Source organism: Pleurodeles waltl, chromosome 3_1 (genome assembly GCF_031143425.1).
Source record: "Pleurodeles waltl isolate 20211129_DDA chromosome 3_1, aPleWal1.hap1.20221129, whole genome shotgun sequence".
Lineage (NCBI taxonomy): Eukaryota > Metazoa > Chordata > Amphibia > Caudata > Salamandridae > Pleurodeles > Pleurodeles waltl.
This window is the reverse complement of record NC_090440.1, coordinates 1689870344-1689892227: the sequence shown is the minus strand read 5'-3', so window position 1 is coordinate 1689892227 and position 21884 is coordinate 1689870344. Positions and strand designations below refer to the sequence as shown.

Genomic DNA, 21884 nt, shown 5'->3' with positions numbered 1-21884 from the left:
GAAAAAAAACAAACGTTAAAGGAACATTATAGTTAGGTTCTGAATTTACTCATACAAAAGCATAGAAATTCAGCAATTATAGTTGGAGTTATTTTAAGTAACTATAACTCGCACCCTAGGGTAACTATAACTCGCACCTTCACCATGTACAGCTATTTACTCCACATATTATATCACTGATGAGATCGTGTATGCCATCTTTGATATTATCACTGCAAGATCTGCAATAAAATTATTGATAAGAAAATTGTGCATGGCAAGGGCGCAAGTTATAGTTACCTTAGGGTGCGAGTTATAGTTACTTAAAATATTTCTAATTCATTCACTCATACATGCACTCAAAGACACATCCCTAGATCCTAAAAACTCCTCATTACTCTTAAATTCTCCCCATCTTGGAATTCAAAAAAACCTTCCTACTCTTAAAAAATACCCTTCCCTGAATCCTAAAGCCATCTTACTACCCCCAAAGACTGCCCATCCATGAACCTTAATACCTATATATTAAATTAAATATTTAAGAATATTAAAATCATGATTACAATGAATTATGCCTGATTTAATATTTGAGTCTACTTTAATTGTTTATGATCTCACATTATTTAAAAAAAAGAACTGTTTATAACTTATAAATAGGGCTCCCTGTTTTCCCATTTTACTGATTTTTACAGATGAATACAGACAGAAAATATTATGTTTCCTGTCTGTATTTATTTTTAAAAGTGGAAAAAATGCAGATAATTTGGCTTCTTTTGAGTGACTCTCCATGCTGAGATTATTGATTTTCAGACCAATAGCTGTACATATTGGCAGCATAGCCAATAGCACTACATATTGGCAGCATGGGGAGTTACAAAACCCAATTAGATTTGCCTAAATTACTGCGCATTGCAACATGTATTCTTGCTATTATGCTAATTGTTTTAATGTGGGTTTATTATTTTATTATTTTTGGCTGCATAATGTGCTAAAACCTGACAAGCATCAAAGTATGAGTGCACGTTTATCCCTTAAATAAAATGCGAATTATCACCTCATCTGTTCACAAAACAAATATGGATAAATGCAATTAAAATGGCTAAAAAAATAAATATGGATAAATACAGACGGAAATGTTCAGATAAATAACCTAAAACCGGGAGCCCTACTTATAAATGAAAAAAAAAAAAATTTAGAACACTGCTACAAATGAAGAACACTAAACTATAACATTATATGTGCACATATATATACAGGGAGTGCAGAATTATTAGGCAAGTTGTATTTTTGAGGATTAATTTTATTATTGAACAACAACCATGTTCTCAATGAACCCAAAAAACTCCTTAATATCAAAGCTGAATATTTTTGGAAGTAGTTTTTAGTTTGTTTTTAGTTTTAGCTATGTTAGGGGGATATCTGTGTGTGCAGGTGACTATTACTGTGCATAATTATTAGGCAACTTAACAAAAAACAAATATATACCCATTTCAATTATTTATTATTACCAGTGAAACCAATATAACATCTCAACATTCACAAATATACATTTCTGACATTCAAAAACAAAACAAAAACAAATCAGTGACCAATATAGCCACCTTTCTTTGCAAGGACACTCAAAAGCCTGCCATCCATGGATTCTGTCAGTGTTTTGATCTGTTCACCATCAACATTGCGTGCAGCAGCAACCACAGCCTCCCAGACACTGTTCAGAGAGGTGTACTGTTTTCCCTCCTTGTAAATCTCACATTTGATGATGGACCACAGGTTCTCAATGGGGTTCAGATCAGGTGAACAAGGAGGCCATGTCATTAGATTTCCTTCTTTTATACCCTTTCTTGCCAGCCACGCTGTGGAGTACTTGGACGCGTCTGATGGAGCATTGTCCTGCATGAAAATCATGTTTTTCTTGAAGGATGCAGACTTCTTCCTGTACCACTGCTTGAAGAAGGTGTCTTCCAGGAACTGGCAGTAGGACTGGGAGTTGAGCTTGACTCCATCCTCAACCCGAAAAGGCCCCACAAGCTCATCTTTGATGATACCAGCCCAAACCAGTACTCCACCTCCACCTTGCTGGCGTCTGAGTCGGACTGGAGCTCTCTGCCCTTTACCAATCCAGCCACGGGCCCATCCATCTGGCCCATCAAGACTCACTATCATTTCATCAGTCCATAAAACCTTAGAAAAATCAGTCTTGAGATATTTCTTGGCCCAGTCTTGACGTTTCAGCTTGTGTGTCTTGTTCAGTGGTGGTCGTCTTTCAGCCTTTCTTACCTTGGCCATGTCTCTGAGTATTGCACACCTTGTGCTTTTGGGCACTCCAGTGATGTTGCAGCTCTGAAATATGGAAAAAATGGTGGCAAGTGGCATCGTGGCAGCTGCACGCTTGACTTTTCTCAGTTCATGGGCAGTTATTTTGCGCCTTGGTTTTTCCACACGCTTCTTGCGACCCTGTTGACTATTTTGAATGAAACGCTTGATTGTTCGATGATCACGCTTCAGAAGCTTTGCAATTTTAAGAGTGCTGCATCCCTCTGCAAGATATCTCACTATTTTTGACTTTTCTGAGCCTGTCAAGTCCTTCTTTTGACCCATTTTGCCAAAGGAAAGGAAGTTGCCTAATAATTATGCACACCTGATATAGGGTGTTGATGTCATTAGACCACACCCCTTCTCATTACAGAGATGCACATCACCTAATATGCTTAATTGGTAGTAGGCTTTCGAGCCTATACAGCTTGGAGTAAGACAACATGCATAAAGAGGATGATGTGGTCAAAATACTCATTTGCCTAATAATTCTGCACTCCCTGTATGTGTGTGTATATATATATATATATATATATATATATATATACACACACACAGACACACACGCACGCATACATACATACCGAGAGATATGCAATTACATACAACCCATATCTGCGAAGTAAAGGATTTCAAATTTGCCTGTGATATAATGACTCTGTTGTAAGTCCCACGAGGTAATAGCACCCGATGTAGGGCCTGCAAAGTAAAGGTAACATACCATCACACAATTATGTAACTTTACACTCTTCTGACTCTTCTACAGGGCGGATTGAAAGAGTTAGCAACCTTAAAGAACCATAAAACAGACTAAGGCCCTGATTACGAGTTGGTCGTTATATTCTGACCCGTGCATAATCCCCTGTTTACACATGGGTTACAATTACAAGTTAGTAGGTATATAATACATTTAAAAATGATCGGATGCATTGAATACATCCACCTTCATAAAATTTTGGCAGGCTAAACCAGACGAAATGTAAGGGGGGATAAGCATTAGGTATATACCGTGTCATGCAGATTTTTGTGCGTTAAACACCAGAATCTGCATGTTATTCCCCACCAGCTCGTAATAGGTATCATTTATCACACCCGAAAAATTATGCATGTACTCCGTTGAATGTTATTTATCAGGTGACATAAATATCACTTAAACTCGTAAACAGGCCCTAACTTGCTGGGCATCCCCAACACTGCAATTCCTCTTGACTAAAATGGTTCAGTTTTGGCTCCAGTCAGGTTTGTTCCATCACCAATGAAATCCAGGTCCATTCCTGTTCCAATTTGATGTTTTCCACGTGCCTTTGAGTGGTTTCCTGTCCATGTTCCTCTTGTTTCAGTTTCTGCCTGACACCTAGGTACCCTATGTGAGTGAACAATATAGCTTCTTCCTCCAGGAAGGGCATGGAGGTAGTCTGTGAGATTGAACTGCATTCCTGGTTTTAGTCTGATTTCAGTATCAATGTGCAGGGGCGTAGCTTCGGGGGGGGGGGGGGGAAGGGGGTGTTACAGCCACCTAATAAATGTATTCCCTAGTAAATAGATGGGTACAGGTGCTTTCAGTCGGATATGGTGAAGTGCCTTTCTGATTTGACCTAGGAAGTTTACATGAACATACACACACACTCTCTCCCCCCTGTTTTGTAGTTCCTAAAACTGTTGGTTATTTTACAACTTGTCTTTTAAGTAGCCCTAATCCACACTGCGCTCTCTTTCCACTGCCCCTTAAGCCCCCTCGTGCCCTGCTTCTCCTATAATGTATTTTACTATGGTCTACAAGCGTGATGAAAGTTGAAACTCGCGCCCTCCCCTCTCACCCCAAATCTTACTGACCAAGCTATGCCCCTGCCAGGGTGCACTGTGGATAATGTTCAAGACAGTTTAGTCATGCCTCCAGGCGGGTTCCTTCTGATACAGAGGTATGGAAATTAGATGTCACCACAACACCACTTTTACATTCCCGGACTTGGTTTTTACATCATCAGGTGTATGAGTCCAATTAACTCAATTATAGTGAACCAAGACTACTACTCCCAGAATGCATTGATAGGTACCAGCAAAGACCGGGAAGTGAAACTTGCTGTCCTGGTAACATGGAGCCATGTGGCCACCCTACACACAGGCCCACTGGGGATGGCTTCATTCCATAACCCGCGGCCCATTCGGTTTAGGTCCAGTCTGACTCAAGTGTACTTGCCCCAGTGGCCCGTGTCGGAGTCCAGATCCGGTCTGCTCCAGTCCTGCTGAGCCTGATTCCCAGGGGCTCGGTGTTGATTCGCTGGAGTCGGGTTAATGAGAAGCCTGGGATTAGGCAAGTGTGGGTGAAAGTGATAAAGGTGCACTTCAGTGGTGCGCGCGGAAGGCGGCTCTGGGGCAGGAGCGAGGCATCGGGCACTGCTGCAGGGACCTCACAAGAACCCAAAATGTCACAGCTTGTGGAGTGCGTCCCCAACTTCTCAGAGGGGAGGAGCAAAGAGGTGCGTGAGAAGGAGAGGGCATACACACCTCATTAAAGATTCCTTTTAAATGTGAATTCAGGGTGGGGGCGCTTCGGTTCTGAAATAACCCTAGGCGTCAGTTCCGCAAGCCCCCCGCCCCCCTCTGCAAAGAGCATTGAGGGTCCCACCTCCAGACTCACTCTGGCCAGGAGCTGTGCTGAGGGGGCCCCGTGGAACTTGCCCTCCCTCAGCACCTCGGGGCTGCGGGGCCCTATGTTGTGCGTTGACTAATGCGCCAAAAGTCCGCGTGCACGATTATTATCTGATGCCGTGTCAGTAGTTACTGTGTTTAATTTAGCAGCGTCTCGTACACCAGTCAAGTTCCGTCCAGGTTTCTGAATCTTGGCGAGATTTTAAAAAGACTGAGTTGGCCACGAAAATACATTGAGGAAGCAAGAAAAAAGTGACAGAGTTTTTTGCGCACCTGCTGTAAACAACCCTGGCTGAAAATGTATATGCAATAAGGCCGTGTCTAAAAAGAGAAAGTAAAATATCTTTACTAATGTTCGATCTAGTGGGTGCGATTTGTGGGGATACATCCTAGCGCCCATTATCTGACTTTAAACTTCCTTTTAAAGGTAGCTAGCAATCTCTGTCTTTAGATGTACACAAGTGCTGGGGCATGCTCTGCTGTTCACTTGTGGATTGATACTTGATATGATGAATGCCATACCTGTGGGGTCCCATTCCGTTCTTGGCTGTCTCCAACAATGTTTTTGAGCATCCATAGCAAATGTTTTTTTTCTGGCTATTCTAGTGTCACTTCAAACCCTGAGTGCTTAAACTTTTACACAGGGTTGAGAATTTTCTTTCGAAACACAAAAAACAAATGGATCCTTTTATATTAAAAAAAAAAAAAGTGTGCGGGAGACAGTTTTCTCCCACCACCATAGTATTGTTGGAGAAAACTGGTAATGCATATGGGTCAGTTGCATTTCTTAAGACAATTCGATTTAATTTAAGCACAATTTTTACATGCGAGTTGTAGTTTCTTTCCAATATATATTTGAGAAGAGGCATGGTGCATTTAGGACACTAACAGTGAATAGTGCATTGTAGAGTAGGAGTAAAAAAAACACGAAATAGAATGAAGGACTGTAACAGTGTTTAGTGCATTGTAGGGTATGAGGGAGCACGAAAGAGAATGAATTCAAAATGCACTTAGAAATGGATGACCTTAGAACTGGTTCACATCGATGAAAGTGGGGCTTTGCTGGGGCTGATTTAGCCACATGCTGAGCAACAAAATAACTGCAGTATTCCCGGACGTGTGATTAACTCCGACCTGTCCTTTTATAGACACTACCTGTAATGAAATAGTACCATCTCCTTAGTGTTTCTTTACCGACTCCAAGTGGACAATTACATAGGACCCATTCTTAGAATGCACACACGTGGGAGGGCCTTGATTGTGGAGTGCTATGGCGTGAAGAGTGACACTGCTGTGCACAGGTGCCCTGAGAGTGTGCTCCGACTTGTCACAGACAGTAGCATGTAAACATGCCCCATATAGGAGGCGGGATGCAAAAGTGACCATCATTCACATGTGTTGCTTTTTAGGCGAGCCCTCGTCTTTGTGGGAGATATGGACACCAGTGGATTTGCTGTTCACTGTTCTTAATGGGGTGAGATCGGAGGGGTTGAATGCAATTATAAGAGGAGGTGATCCTTCAACAGGGTAGCATTAAAGATGGTCAATCACGGAAAACACAGTTACACCACCAGTAAATCACTTTGTGGAGTCTGCGCAGTTGCGATCAGAGCCTGGCCTCTGGAGGCACTGATGTACCACCAGTGAATCACTTTGTGGAGTCTGCGCAGTTGCGATCAGAGCCTGGCCTCTGGAGGCACTGATGTACCACCAGTGAATCACTTTATGGAGTCCACCGAAGCAGTGGTGTAAAGAAAAATACCCCCCACCCTCCGAAAAGTACATGGAGCCCCCTCCAGACCAGACCAGGGTGCTTGCCCAGCGTGACTGTCCTGACACGCAGTATCCCAAGTCAATGCTAGTTTCCAGGAAACTGCACAAATGAGGCAAAAAGCACAGGCACCCGTGAAATAAGATAAATAACATACATGGATGCCCTTCCACTTGTGTCTGTGTCTTGGGTGTGCAAAAGGGCTCCATTCGGAAGACCTGCCCCTCCTAGCCCCCACCCCACCCAGCACCAGGCCTGACACCAGTCTCGATTCGCTTCAGTTTGATTAAAACACCTGCTATCGATGTTTTGTACAAGCAAAGACCAGAAATGTAAATACTGTATACTGCTTAGGTGAGGTATCACCCGTGATATCACTGGTGGCCCTTGACATTTTGAACAGGTGCAGCACGGAGCCCGGGATTGCGCAGCACCTGGTGAGTGCATGCATTCAAAACCTCTTGGAAGAGGTTGCTACCTGTCTAGAACATAGTTACTTAGGCTGTGGCTGGGCTGTTCCAAACAACAATGACCTCTGATTTAATGGGTACTTCTCAATACATGGACACCATAGAATCAACACAAACGGCAGGTTGCCACCTGATGTCAGGAGACTTTCGGGATGCTGACTTGGAATAGCACCTAAACAGCAATGGTGGCAGCACTCACATATTCACTCATTTCCACCTATACATTCATCTTAGTAACTTAAGCTCCAACTTCAGAAATCTGTCTGTAATCTACATGTCACTCATGCCTTAGCTGCATATGTTCTGTGAGAGAGGGGGAGCTTGCTTTGTTACTGCCATACAGTCCCTGTTCTGTGAGGAAGTAAAGCTTGTGCTGCTGCCTACTTTATTCCCGTCCTGTGATGGGAAAGGTTTGTGCTGATGCTGCTAGCTGTGCAGGTCCTCTGAAGTTAGGAATTTTGCACTGTTTCTGTCCAAGGTGCACCTGTTCTATGAAGAGGGATGTCTCCAATGTTTGATGCAGGGCCACTGGAATTATGTGGCAGAGAGGACAAAATCATGCGGCAGGGTTGACCAATTTATGTGGCAAGAGGTCTAGTTATACATTGACAATGCCAATAGCTCTAACTCAAGCAAATGTGAGACTTAATGCATTGCAAGTGCTTGTTTATGTAAATGGTCACACCTCCACTATCAATAAAGTGGCAGTCCGCAACACGTGCAGCAGATTAGGAGGTCCAGGATGAACTAAGAGATGCTCTCCTCAGCCTCCACTGCACTGATTTGCTAGGCAGGTTCAACACAGATGGCTGATCCGTTATGGGACCCACCTGTCACTGCCTCATTTCTACTCCCCTTGACTAACAGGTAGCGAGGCAGGATATGCTTTGGTGTTGGACTCATGGTTCAGAGTCTCAAGGCCTGTGCACTCCCACTTACCACACCAAGTCTGCTGTGATTGTGACTTGGCAGCAAGGCCTGTTTTATAGCACAGGCTACGAGTACAGTGATTCACCCTGCAAAGCACACTGTACACTTCTGACAGCCTTGCGAATAGCACATTGTGAGGCATCCTCAAGGAGAGAGGCCTAAGGATTTGTCCCGTCCCCCTCTTTCTGAGGCTGGTTAACATGTCATATGAAGCAGAGAGATTTCACAATACTTGATGTGAGATACCTATATTCCTGGGGAAGATGCCTTGCCCCATAGAGGCAATATTAAAGCACCAAAATGTGTTAATGGAAAAAAGTAGGGTCAGTTGCTCTGCCTTCCTGTTTTTAATCTTTTGCTAGTGAAACACCAGTGAACAACATTTTAGCTCACCCATATACAACCTTAACTGGCACTAGGCCCAGCCACACAAGTGGCACAGCATTTTTATCAGCGCAAGTGGGGCAATGCTGAGTGGTTTGAATTTTGTGGATTCCTGCGGATTCCGAAAAGTTCCATCACGGAACTGTCAGGAAAATGCCTGATTTCAGGCAAGGTTTGAGGTTTGCAGGGCTTTGTGGGTAAAATAAAACCTAATTAGATCCATGCAAGTCACCCCATCCTGGATTCCCCTAGGTGTCTAGTTTTTAAAAAATGTACAGGTTTGCTAGATTTTCTTAGGTGTAAGCTGAGCTAGGGCTTAAAAACCGCAGTTACCCACTTTACAAAATGGGTCCGTTTTGCATTGAAAAATTTGATGTATCGATGTTGTGTTTTGGGCCGTTTCCTGTTGCGGGTACTAGGCCTACCCACTCAAGTGAGGAACCATTTTTATCAGAAGACCTAGGAGAATACTAGGTAGAAGGAAGTTTGTGGCATGGTGCAGATTCCAGAAGTACCATCACAGAAATGTGAGGAAAATGATTTTTTTTTTTTTTTAAGTCAAAGTTTGAGGTTTGCAAGGAATTCTGGGTTACACAACCTGGTGAGAGCCACACAAGTTCCCTCATCCTGGATTCTCCTAGGTGTCTGTTTTTTAAAAATGGATAGGTGTGATAGGTTTCCCTAGATGCCGGCTTAGCTGGAGTCCAAAATCCACAGCTAGGCACATTGCAAAAAAAAAAAGTCAGTTTTTTAATGGAAAGATGTGATGTGTCCATGTTGCGTTTTGAGTTTTCTTGTCGCGAACACTAGGCCTACCCACACATGTAAGGTACCATTTTTATCAGAAGACGTAGGAGAATGCTGGGTGGATGGAAGTTTGTGGCACTGTGCAGACAGCAGATCTTTTCATCACAGACATGTGAGTTAAGTTGAGGTTTGTAGAGGATTCTGGCTAAAACAACTTGTTGAGAGCAAGCAAGTCACCCCATCCAGGATTTCCCTAGGTGTCTAGTTTTAAAAAATGTATAGGTTTGTTACGTTTCCCTAGGTGCCAGCTGAGCCAGGGCCCAAAAATTGCAACTACTGACTGCAAAAACCGATTCAATTTCGCATGGAAAAATTGGATTTACCCATTTTGCATTTTGGCCCGTTTCCTGTCGCGGGCACTAGGTCCACCAACACAAGTGAGGTACTATTTTCATCAGAAGACCTAGGAGAATGCTGGGTGGAAGAAAGTTTGTGGCACTGTGCAGATTCCAGAACTTTCCATCACAGCAATGTGAGATTTTTTTTTTTTTTTGTAAGCTTGAAGTTTGCAAGGAATTATGGGTAACACAGCTTGGTGAGAGCCACACAAGTCACCTCATCCTGGATTCCCCTAGGTGCTTGTTTTTTTTTTTTAAATGGACAGCTTTGATACATTTCCCTAAATGCCAGATTAGCTAGATTCCAAAATCCACAGCTAGGCACATTGCAAAAAATAGTCTGTTTTTAATGGAAAGATGTGATGTGTCCATGTTGCATTTTAGGCTGTTTCCTGTTGTGGGTACTAGGCCTACCCACACAAATGAGGAACCATTTTTATTGAGAGACTTGGGGGGGGGGGGGGCACAGAATAGTAGAACAAGCATTGTTATTAATTGTATTTCTCTGCTTTTGCACCTTCCAAATGTAAGATAATGAGTAAGAAGTAATTTTGAGAAATACCCTCTAATTTACATGCTAGTATGGTACCAACAACTTCAGAAATGTGCAAATAACCCCTCCTTCTAAACTCCATATCTGGTGCTCGTTGTGGAAATACATAGGTTTTATGATACCCATTTCTTACTATTTATCACCTCAGCACCGCCAAGTGCCCCCCCCCCCCCCCCACCCAGCACCATGGGTATGCGTACGGTCTGCTTTGCAGACAGTGCGCATTCCGAGGGTGCTGGAGTGTTAAGATATTGGCCTTGGCTCTCTTACAGGAGCCGAGACCAATATCCTAACACTGTTCCCGCCAGTCAGTCTGGCAGGAACCTCTATTAAAATGTTTCCACCTGTCAGCCCGGAGGGAACATTGTAAAATGCTTGGGGGGAATGTCACCGCTATGGCAATGGTGTCCTCCACGTAAGTTTGGCGGTCCCGTGGTGGAACTGTTAAACTCATAATGAGGCCCTTGGTGTCCTTGGGAAAACCCTAAAGGATCTACAAAAAATGACCCCTTGCTGAATTCAGAGCTTTGTCTAGCTTTCATACATGTATAGATTTCAAGGATCCACAGTGGGTTTCACACCTGTTTCTACCACAAACTGGAAGGAAGCTGAAGGCACAAAAATAGGTAAAATGGGTGATCTCCCAGTAAAATGGCAAAACTTTGTTAGAAAATGTGGTTTTCTGAACTAAAGCCTGCCTGTTCCTGAAAGCTGGGAAGATGGTGATTTTAGCACTGCAAACCTTCTGTTGATACCATTTTTGGCGAAAAAACAGTCACTTTCTTCTACAGGACTTTTTTTGCATTTTTCCCCCAAAAACCAAAATGTAACTTTATTTTGGCTAATTTCTTGGTCCTCTCAAGAGGAATCCACAAACCCTGGGTACCCCAAATAGCCACAAAAAGCTTAGCACTGGAGGGGGGGGGGGGGGGGGGGGGTGAGGGAGGCAAGCAATGAAAGGGGGTTAATAGAAGCCCAACATTGTAACAAAGGGAGAACATTAAAGTCAACATAAGTGACAGAACTACACCCAAACTAGGGAAACCATAGCTAGGAGACAGTACAAACAATAGGCAGTAGCACTCCTGAATGCTATGGAACCCGCTATTGAAGAGTACCATAGAAGGTAGGTGAGTGCTCATCATCCTCTGAGTACATAAATGTATGTTAATTAGGTAAGAGGTTTAGCTCTTTCTTTCAGTTGTTTTGTACTTCTCATATGTTTATGACAATGTTTGACAATTGTACAAAAGTCCTTTAACACCTCTCACTCACTCTTTAGTGTATTAACTACCTATGTTGTACCTGTCCTGTATTGGTGAGAGAATTATGTTCCTTCTACTACTGCCACATTTCCTTAACTTATTATATGTGTCAGAGAAGATAGTGCAGTTGCTATCCATGTTGTTATCCATGGTGTACTGTGAAGCTGCAGAGTGTTTTAATTTTGTTTTTGCTTTTTTCTAAAAGGCAGAATTGGTTAACAATTAATCAGGTCAGTGAGAATGAATTTACACAGGAGTCTAACTCTTCGAGCAGGAGCAAAGTAAGACACTAGTCTCGAGAGAGTGGAAAAGGGCATTTGAATATAACTAGCTCAGTAATGCACAAATAAAACATACGATTCTGAACATATGGTATCGCTCCCCATCGTTCTCCGGGAGATGAGACCAATCAGCTTTGAACATTTCACGATATTAAGGGGTCGACCCTCTTACCAGCCATCACAAAATGGAAGCTTATAGCTGCATGGCCTAAAAGATCTCTTGTAGCAGGCGGATACATAGTGGTCAGTTTGTCCCAGGCACAGGTGTGGAATTCACTGTTCACTCTCAATGGAACACATACTGATAACATTTCTCACAGAAACCAACACATTTGAAGCATTGAATTAGCTCCACTACTATATCTTGGCTCCTGAAATGAAAGGACAGAGCAGCCAAAAGTAAAATGTTATATCCTTGTGAGTCTTTTAAACGGAGGCCTACGTGAAATGTAGCTAAATTAACATGATCATCACTAACTATAACCAATTTAACATGACAATCACTCTACATTACCTGCAGCTTGCCTGAGTGCAAAAGTAATTAACGTGGGTGGCCAGAAGGGCATTTGCACATCTGCCCTGTGAAAAAAACAGATCCACAGAGAACTGCGATGTGTAAAGTTCCCTTACTATTTTTTAGAAAGGGGCCTCTTTTTTGACCCCAGGTGGAGTGGTGTTGCTTAGTGGTCTGTAAATGTGAAGGACTTTTGTGCTTTGTAGCTAGTTAAAGGATACCCGCAGAAAACAAAAGTGCATTAACAGCCAGTTTAAAGTTAAAAATAAATAAACCCAGAGCATTTTGTTTAGTCGCTATAGAAGTTTAAAAATGTGTTTTACAAGTTCCACGTGTCTGATTAAAAAATGTTAGCACTTTCAGCCATTTCTGGGTAGTTGTTCCTTTGCGTGAGATTTATTAAAAGTAAAACCTAAAATTGTTTTTAGTATTTCTTTGTGATTATATTAAGTTGTTTCTGTAAAATAAGCCTTTGGACTTTTAGGGTGCCACTTCTTGTGTTGTCATTTGTGAACTGCATAGGATAATTAGTCCCCCTCTATATTCCTTTGGCCTGGGCCCTTAAATTAGATTATTTACTGCACAATTCTCTGGATTTTCCTTTAAGAACTCATAGCCCTTTGGACAAAAGTACTTCTGCACGAAATAGATACAATTATTATTAACAGTTAGGTGTCATAACAGAGAGCTATTAATACTTATTGAGCACTATGACACAGACATGGCTCAGGTAGAGGTGGGCGAGCCACTCAAAGGTCGAGCTAGAGGCCTGGCTCTGTCTCAGCTTGAGTATCCTTAGACCCTCGAGCCCAGAAGGAGCCGAGTTTTAATGTGGCTTCAGCCTGTCACCCATTCTCTACCATCATGCACCAAATATTCAAAGCAAAGCATAAACGTTTGGTGTTAATGCTACTAAGGAGAGAAATAGTTAGCCGTCTAGTGGGCGAATTGTATAATGTAAAACCAGAAAGCCAGAGACCAATCCTGGCTTCCCCGCCGTCCATAAACTGTGATCCTATGCAAATATTTTATTTTGCAGAGCCTACTTTTGTCGTTATCATATATTGGAATGCCTTCCAATACAATTTTAAAGACACTATCCTATTTTCACATGAAGATGCTTGTTACATGAGTTAGATGCTAACTATTTTCAGAGCTCGGCTCTTGCACAGACCTGTAGAAACCAGCTAGCTTCTTGGCTTGGCTCGGCTCTCCCTGTTATCTCGGTGGGTCTCCCACTTCTAGTTTCAGGTATGCTAAGGCTGTTCATCTATACAATGTCCATATTTAGACTCTTCAGGATTGAGTTTAGGCTTTCACACTCAAGGTCTTAACCAGCTGGAATTTGAGTTTGCTCCTGCACGCTGTTTAGGAGCTGATGGCTCAATAGATGAGGGCATACACAGGAAGAGGACCAGGGAATCCAAAGGATAGAACCTAGAAAGGGTGTTGGGCTCTGGACTGAGGTAGACTTGGAGGGGTGTAGCTTAGTCAGTGAGCTTTGGTGGTTGTAACTCTCCAGTTACCTAACTAAACAAGCATTGACAAAACCAGCAGGCTTCGGCTATGCGCGCTATTTTCTGTGCTAATGTAGCCATGTTGTAGAACAGTGTGGTTGCTGTGTAGCATAGCTAAAAACTGGAAAAGTGATATGATTCAACCAGCAATGTCCACGTCATAGCGTTTCTTTTTTTTTCTATGACTGGTGGGAGTGGGCAGCGTGGACAGCGAGGCAACAGGTACAAGGGAAAGGAGGGGGTGTGAGTGAACAAGCAATGTAGACAAGAGGGGAAGGGAGGGAAGATGCAACATGGACAACAAGGAAGAAGAAAGAAAAATGTTACCTGAATAACAACGCAAGCAGCATAAGGGCACTAATCCAAATAAAGTGATTAGTACTTGCTTTATGCTCCACATGAAAGAGGAGGAACAGAAACTGGCATACGCTGGCTAATTAGGAGGCAGCAAATATGAGTGACAAGAAAACCAATAAATGGTAAGCAATTGATGGACTCCAAGCCCCTTGTAGTAAACAGTATCTCGCAAGTGACTGCACATGCTCTGTCTAGGCAAGGCCTAAAAAAGCAGTGAATGTGTGAGATGACTAAAGTTTGGGAGGGACTACTCCCATGAGGAGCAGGGTCAGTACGGATTTGCATTAGGTGGGCCTCTGGGGCTGATTTATAGTTTGTCAGACAGGTACTTTGTTGCAGCGGTGATGGAGCATCTTGTCAATCAAACTCAAGGTCCACCTACCTGATTTTGGAGTCGGGCAGACCACAAGTTTTACCCTGATGGAGTAAAGTTTACTGTGTCAGTGTGAAACGTCCTTCGATGGGTCGAAGGAGTAGGTGCCTATGGAAGTAAGCTTCCTCACTGCCAACCTATTTTAAGTGAGTGATGAGATGACTTTTTCTACACTGTTCATCAACCACAGTACAATTTGGGGGTGACTACAGTAAAAAAAAAAAAGACCGCCACACCATTTAAGAAAACTGGAGTGGTGATCATTAATTACATTATTTTTTGTATCTTCCACATTTGTCAAAAACAAACTACTGCTTTGGGAGTTTGCTTTTGAGAAATAATATACTTTGGAAAAGTTTGAACATCAGCTGTTGTGTTTGACAGAGCCATTCGTTAACCTTTTCCTACATGGACATTAACCCCTTTGATGGAGGTTCCGCCAATCTACAGAGATGTCTGCCACGCTGCCCGGACATCTCTATATTTGCCAGGTAGAGTAAAGGCAGTAAAGGCCCCCCCCCCATCTTCCTTTTCACCGTCTGTTAAATCCTAAATCAGGCCGTCTGTCTACAGTGGCATAGTGGGCAAAAAAATAATAGTTTGCAATGCTACCCCATGGGAATGCCAGTCATTAGACTATTTGCAAGCATTTGTCCCATGACCTTTTGGATATTTGATTGCTAGGACTATCCCTGGAAACCTGGGCCTGGTGCAACTTTCCAGGTCTACCACTGACAATGTTTGTGTGTTATAGTAAGGAGTAAATTTGTATCCATTCAAGGAATACTTCTGTGGGTGCAAATGTGCTGCTGTTTTTGGTACACTGGTCACTAATGAGCATATTTAAAAGGAAATGGCAAATGCAGCTTAGCTAGCAAAGTTGCTGAGCTGCTGTCCGTCACCTGAGGAGAGGAGAATGGTGCCATACCTTCAGAGAAAGAAATAAGGCAATTCTGTGCTCTCCTTACATTGGTGCACTGTGGGCTGCTTAGTGCCAATGCAGACACCTTTGCACCATAGTGCATGGGTGTCTGCTATGGACAGGATAGGTTTTGTGCAGGAAGGGGTAGTTTTCTGCAAAAAAAACCTGAGCTTGGAGTCATTTTCCATTTTGTCTGTGTGCTGCAGAATGAAATAACCAGGAGAAATTAAGATGTTTTTCCTTGTCAAACCAGCCTCTGGCAGATGCACCATTGTAGTGCAAACCTATATCTGCAACTCTGTAAATATGAGTTTGCATCAAAATCCATGGGTGGATGCATGGGAATGCCCATGCACCACCCCACGAATGCCTACCTGACACAAAGGAGTGAAAAGCAGCACAATGTGTCGGGTTACTTTTTCTTATAAAGCCAAACAAATTGACATTTATGTGGCTGGGTAAATACCAAAACAGTGACATAACCCTGATGCAAAATCTTTGTAAATCCGGGCTTATGAAAATACACGTTCATATAAAAATCCATGGGTGGGTGCCCAGGAACGTCCATGCACCACTAATAGAACGCCTACCTGATGCTAAGTAATGCAGGCAATGCACTGCATTAAATTACTTTTTCTTACAAAGCCATTCAAATCAACATTTGTGTGACTTTGTAAATACCAAAAAGGATTTTGCATTCAGGCTGTGTCAAAATAGTGGCAGACTTCTGGGCAAGATGGGGGATGCACGGAGTGCTGGTCCACATCGAACCGCTTGCTCATCTTGCTTGGCAAGCTCCCAAGGTGAGCCCCTGTGATATGAGGGGCATGCCAGACCCCATCAGGACATCCTGAGAAGTGAGGGGACCCTGTGAATTCAACATACAGCCAAATGTGCAGCAGCAGCAAGTCTCAAACCAGCCGACCGAGCCAGGAACAAGGGAATGACCACGACTGGTGAGGAGAGTGCCAGGGCTGTGCTCCTGGAACTCAAGCAATGGTGAGATTTAGAGATCTAGCCACTGGTGTGACAAAGGCCCCTCACAACCCGTGTGGGGAGGGGTGAGCTCCAGGGGGCCCCCTCAGCACAGCCTGAGTGAGTCCGAAAGGGGGGCCCTCCATGTTGTTATGCCACAGGGCCTGGTATACTCTTCTCATCCCAAGATGATTGTGGCTGCTCAGTATTAAAGGTGAGCAATGATAAACGGTTGCAGTGGCAGCCTCTAGCCCAAGGTGCTTTGTAAAACACTTCTGTTTACCCCCGCATTACCCAGAACATGCCAAACCCCCCAGAGCACATTGAGATGCAGGTTGGCCCTGTGTAACCAACATGGCCCCCATCACACCAGCTGAGAAACACACAGCATTGCACAAGAGGAGCTGCAGAAAAGAGAACTAACGTGACCAATGAGGAGAGCCCCCAGGTGGCACTTTTGAAAATTGAGGAGCGGTGAACTTCAGATGCGTGCTCACACAAATTCAAGGGGAGTGTGTGGATGATAAAATACAGACGCATAGCTACCAAGTTTTCAGACTGCTTGTGTGACATTTCCAAAGTTTCAGTGCACTTGGGAGTGCCATTCAACTGCCAAATGTGTGACACTTTAGAGTGGCACTTTCTTGCACGTATTCATTAAAATCTGAAGTATTTTTGTAAATTGCTCTCAAGTTATTCTTTTGAGTGTGTGGCTTGCTTTAGTGATACTGCGAGTACAATAAATGCTTTGCACTTCTCCAAGATTAGCCTAACTGCTCGACCAAGCTACCATAAAAATTAGAGAATTAGGTGGTCTAGTTTTAACCTCTGTAAACCAACGTGTGGTTGCCTGGACCCCTGCACAGTGTACCTAGTTTTGCACACTACATAGAGGGACAGCCTCCTAAAACTTCAATCTTATCTGGGATCCCAAATGAGACAGGACAACTCACACTGTGCATGCATTGGGAGCAGCCTCCAAAATCTTGAAATCCCAGTTAGCTGAGTTGGGTATGATGGACTGCTGGAGCCAAATCTAACTGAAGAGTAAAGTATATACCTTTTACTCAACAGGTTCATGAGTCCTATACATGACTCGAAAGGTTCTTTCTCTCCAAGGATCTATTCGGAAGGGTCACAGACATTCAGGTTAAAGGTTCAACTATTTCCGACCATATATTGATGTAATACTAGCAGAAGCCACTGCGGTTACAAAATGCATAACAAAGAGGTTCCCACCTAATTTTGTGAGGTATGCTGTAAACGGGGAAGAACTAGCCCAGTGACATGCAATTATTTTAATGAAAATGACCCACGACACTTCCTGCAACAAATTAGGTTGAGAGTAAGGCAACCTTTAGGGAAGTGGCTATATTGCTAATGGCCTATAGACAGCGACATGTGAGACTCTGGGAACAATTACTCATATGGAGCTGAGCCGAGCAGACGAAACACACAAAGGTCAGCCCACCAAGCAAACAAAGAAAGGGAAAGGAACACAATGCAAGGGCAGCTCATGGTCCTCAGAACCGAAGTAGCGGAGACAACTCTTCAGTTTAAAGCAACCAATCTATTGAAAAGGAAACAGGGCAGATAAAATCCTGGCCAGCAAATTAAGAGCTTAGAAAATGGGGCAATACACCCCACTTTGCATACACTGGATGGGGGAAGAGGTCTGAGATGAAAAAGTCGTCCTCAACTTTTACAGGTACCTCTACTCATCTGGTCAAGAAGAACCAATAGAATTGCCTCATATCTCGATGACCTCACATTGCCTACAGTCCCACCGGACTCGAAAAACTATAAGAACTCATAACCCCACAAGAGGATCCGAGTGCAACCAATCCCTGAAACCGCACAAATCACCGGGCCCTTATGGCCTGATAGGTGCCTTTTATAAAGTTCTCAGTATTGCTGATTTGCCCCTTAACAGGAAATTGGAATGTTGACCCCACAATGAGAGAAGCAGCCGTGGTTGTGATTGCTAAACCGGGAAAGAGGTGGGCAGATTCCAAATCCTACCAGCCAGAACATCTCTGGCGGCAGTCCGTGATTGTCTACAGGACCATGAAAAGTCATCGCACTTTAACCCCTTCGCTGCCAGACCTTTTCCCCCTGAGGTGCCAGGCCTTTTTTTGGCTATTTGGGGCAGTTTGCGTTTAGGCCCTCATAACTTTTTGTCCACATAAGCTACCCATGCCAAATTTGGGTCCTTTTTTTCCCAACATCCTAGGGATTCTAGAGGTACCCAGACTTTGTGGTTTCCCCTGAAAGAGACCAAGAAATTAGCCAAAATTCAGCAAAACATTAGTTAAAAATAAAAAAAATTCGGAAAAAAGGGCTGCAGAAGAAGGCTTGTCTTATTTTTTTTCTTTTGTTCCCCCCTGAAAATAGCATCAACATAGGATTTGTGGTGCTAAAACCACAATTTTCCCAGCTTTCAGGAACAGGCAGACTTAAATCAGAAAACCCAATTTTTCAACACAATTTTGGCATTTTACTGGGACATACCCCATTTCTACTATTTTCTTTTGCTTTCAGCCTCCTTCCAGTAAGTGGCAGAAATGGGTGTGGAACCAATGCTGGATCCCAGACAGCTAAACATTTCTGAAAAGTAGGCATAATTCTGAATTCAGCAAGGGGTAATTTGTGTAGATCCTACAAGGTTTTCCTACAGAAAATAACAGCTGAAATAAAAACATATTGAAATTGAGGTGAAATAAACTGCCATTTTTCTCAACGTTTTACTCTGTAACGTTTTCCTGCAATGTCAGATTTTTGAAAGCAATATACTGTTATGTCTGCTGGACTCTTCTGGTTGCGGGGATATATAGAGCTTATAGGTCCATCCAGAACCCTAGGTACCCAGAGCCAATAAATGAGCTGCACCTTACAATGTGTTTTCATTGTATACCGGCTATACAGCAGTTCATTTGCTGAAATATGAGGAGTGAAAAATAGATATCAAGAAAACCTTTGTATTTACAAAATGGGCAACAAGATAAGGTGTTGAGAAGCAGTGGTTATTTGCACATCTCTGAATTCCGGGGTGCCCATACTAGCATGTGAATTACAGGGCATTTCTCAAATAGACATCTTTTTTACACACTGTCTTACATTTGGAAGGAAAAAATGTAGAGAAAGACAGGGGGCACTAACACTTGTTTTGCTATTCTGTGTTCCCCACAAGGTTCCCGATTTAAAAAAAAAAAAAAAATATATGGTATCTCACTTGCGTGGGTAGGCCTAATGCTCGCGACAGGAAACGCAACATGGACACATCACATTTTTACATTGAAATCTGACATGTTTTTTGGAAAGTGCCTAGCTGTGGATTTTGGCTTCTAGCTCAGCTGGCACCTAGTGAAACTTACCAAACCTGTGCATTTTTTAAAACTAGACACCTAGGGGAATCCAAGATGGGGTGACTTGTGTAGCTCACACCAGGTTCTGTTACCGAGAATCCTTTGCAAACCTCCAAATTTGGCCCAAAAAACACTTTTTCCTCACATATCAGTGACCGAAAGTTCTGGAATATGAAAGGAGGCACAAATTTCCTTCCACCCAGTGTTCCCCCCAAGTCTCCCGATAAACATGGTACCTCACTTGTGTGGGTAGGCCCAGTGCCCGTGAAAGGAAATGCCGTAAAACACTATGTGGACACATCAAAAACTAAACTACCTGTTTTTTGGGGGGGAGGAGATGGGGTGGAGACTGAGTTTTTGGTCCTGGGCTCAGCAACCATATAGGGAAACCTACCAAACCCAAACACTTTGGGAAAACTAGACACCCGAGGGAGTCCAGGGAGGTGACTTGCGTGGATCCACCGATGTTTTCTTACCCAGAATCCTCAGCAAACCTCAAATTTAGCTTAAAATTCAAATTTTTCCCACATTTGTGTGGGATCACCACTCTGGGACAAAGTTTCTACCACCCACCGTTCCCCTCAGTCACCCCGTAAAAATGATACCTCACTTGTGTAGGTGGGCCAAGTGCCTGTGGCAGGGAAGAGCCAAAAACATGTTGAAATTGAGGGGGAACCAAAGCGGGTCCAACAGGGCAGTTTGAAAAAAAAAAAAACAATTTTAGGCTGACAAGTGGGGCAGAATGTTTATCGATATAGATGAGACAATGCTGGGTGATAGAAATTTTGTGTATTCCTGCAGATTTCTGAAGGTTCCATCACAAAAATGTGGAACAAATGTGTGATTTCCAGCAAAGTTAGAGGTTTGCAGGGCATTGTGAGTAAGAAAATGGTGCGGGATGCATGTGAATCACACCACCCTGGACTCCCGCAGATGTTTAGTTTTCCGATGTGTCTAGGTCTTGTGGATTTTTCTACATTGCAGCATCTCAAAGTCCAAAAAGTGCAGCCCTTACCATTCCATGTGGGACGATTTTGAGAGTTAGCCAAGCTCTCCTGGCCCAAATGTAAAACCAAAACCCAAAATAATCAAATACCTTTTGCTTGGCCTAGGATAAGATGTTTTAGTGTGCGGGGGGAGAGCTGAAAGACTGTTACCCCCTTTAGGTGGGGTGGGGGCATAACCATAGCCACCACCGCACTTTTTTAAATTTTTTATTTTTTATTCCTTGGCATCTAGTAGACTTTCTGCCCTCTTCCACCCCCCCCCCCCCACCCCCAGGTGTGGATCAGGGGTAATTGCCCCATCTGCCCACTGGAGGGCAGAACAACTCTGGCCACATTTATTTGGGGTGGGGGTATGGCCATACCCCCACTCTCTTATTTTGAAAAAAAAAAAAATCTTCCCTGGTCTCTGGTGGGCTTTCTGCCCCCCTTGGGGCAGATGGACCTTCCAAAAATAGGCCGATCTGCCCCCAAGGGAGGCAGATATGGCCAACAGTAATGTGCCCCCATGAGGATCGACCCTTGTCTAAGGGGCTGCCCCCCTAAACAAAACACACACATACACACACACCAATCTCTGGTGCCTAAGTAGTTTCTGCCCCCCACCCTTCCCACAGGAGCAGATCGGCCTAATAGAACTAGGCCGATCTGCCCCCACGGGGGGCAGAAATGGCCTAAAAACAATCCCCCCCCTCCCCCTCGGGTATCGACCTTGCCTAAGGGGTCACTCCCCTTATCAATATGAATAAATAAAATAAAAAATACCTGGTGTCTAGTGGCTTCTATATATTAATATAGACCGATCTGCCCACAGTGGGGCAGAAATTACCTTATAATAAATTGCCCCCCTTGGGGAGCGACCCTTGCCCAAGGGGCCGCTCCCCTTCTTTATTTACCTAAAGTAAACAAAGTCCCTGGTGTCTAGAGGGCATTCCTGCAGCACGATCGCTATACGATCGTGCTGCAGGAATGCACAGAGAGACATGAAAAGGGAAGGAAAAGCCTTTCCTTCCCTTTTCCTGTCTCTCTGCCTCCCCTCCGTACTGAGGAGAAACTAATCAGGTCAGTGCGCGTTGGCAAGCTGACGTCATCAGACATCACTGGAGGGGTGGGTGGA

The 21884-nt window shown here is 43.5% G+C and overlaps 1 protein-coding gene across 1 annotated transcript in view; it reads left to right on the top strand.

Annotated features, from left to right (window-relative positions):
- The first annotated feature begins 4602 nt into the window (after nucleotides 1–4602).
- The window catches only part of FTCD (formimidoyltransferase cyclodeaminase), a 129867-nt gene continuing 112585 nt past the window's right edge, over nucleotides 4603–21884 (top strand). The window contains exon 1 of the mRNA XM_069225486.1: nucleotides 4603–4769. Coding sequence (XP_069081587.1) covers nucleotides 4716–4769 — 54 coding nt within the window. The 5' untranslated portion in view covers nucleotides 4603–4715. The remainder of the gene's footprint in view (nucleotides 4770–21884) is intronic.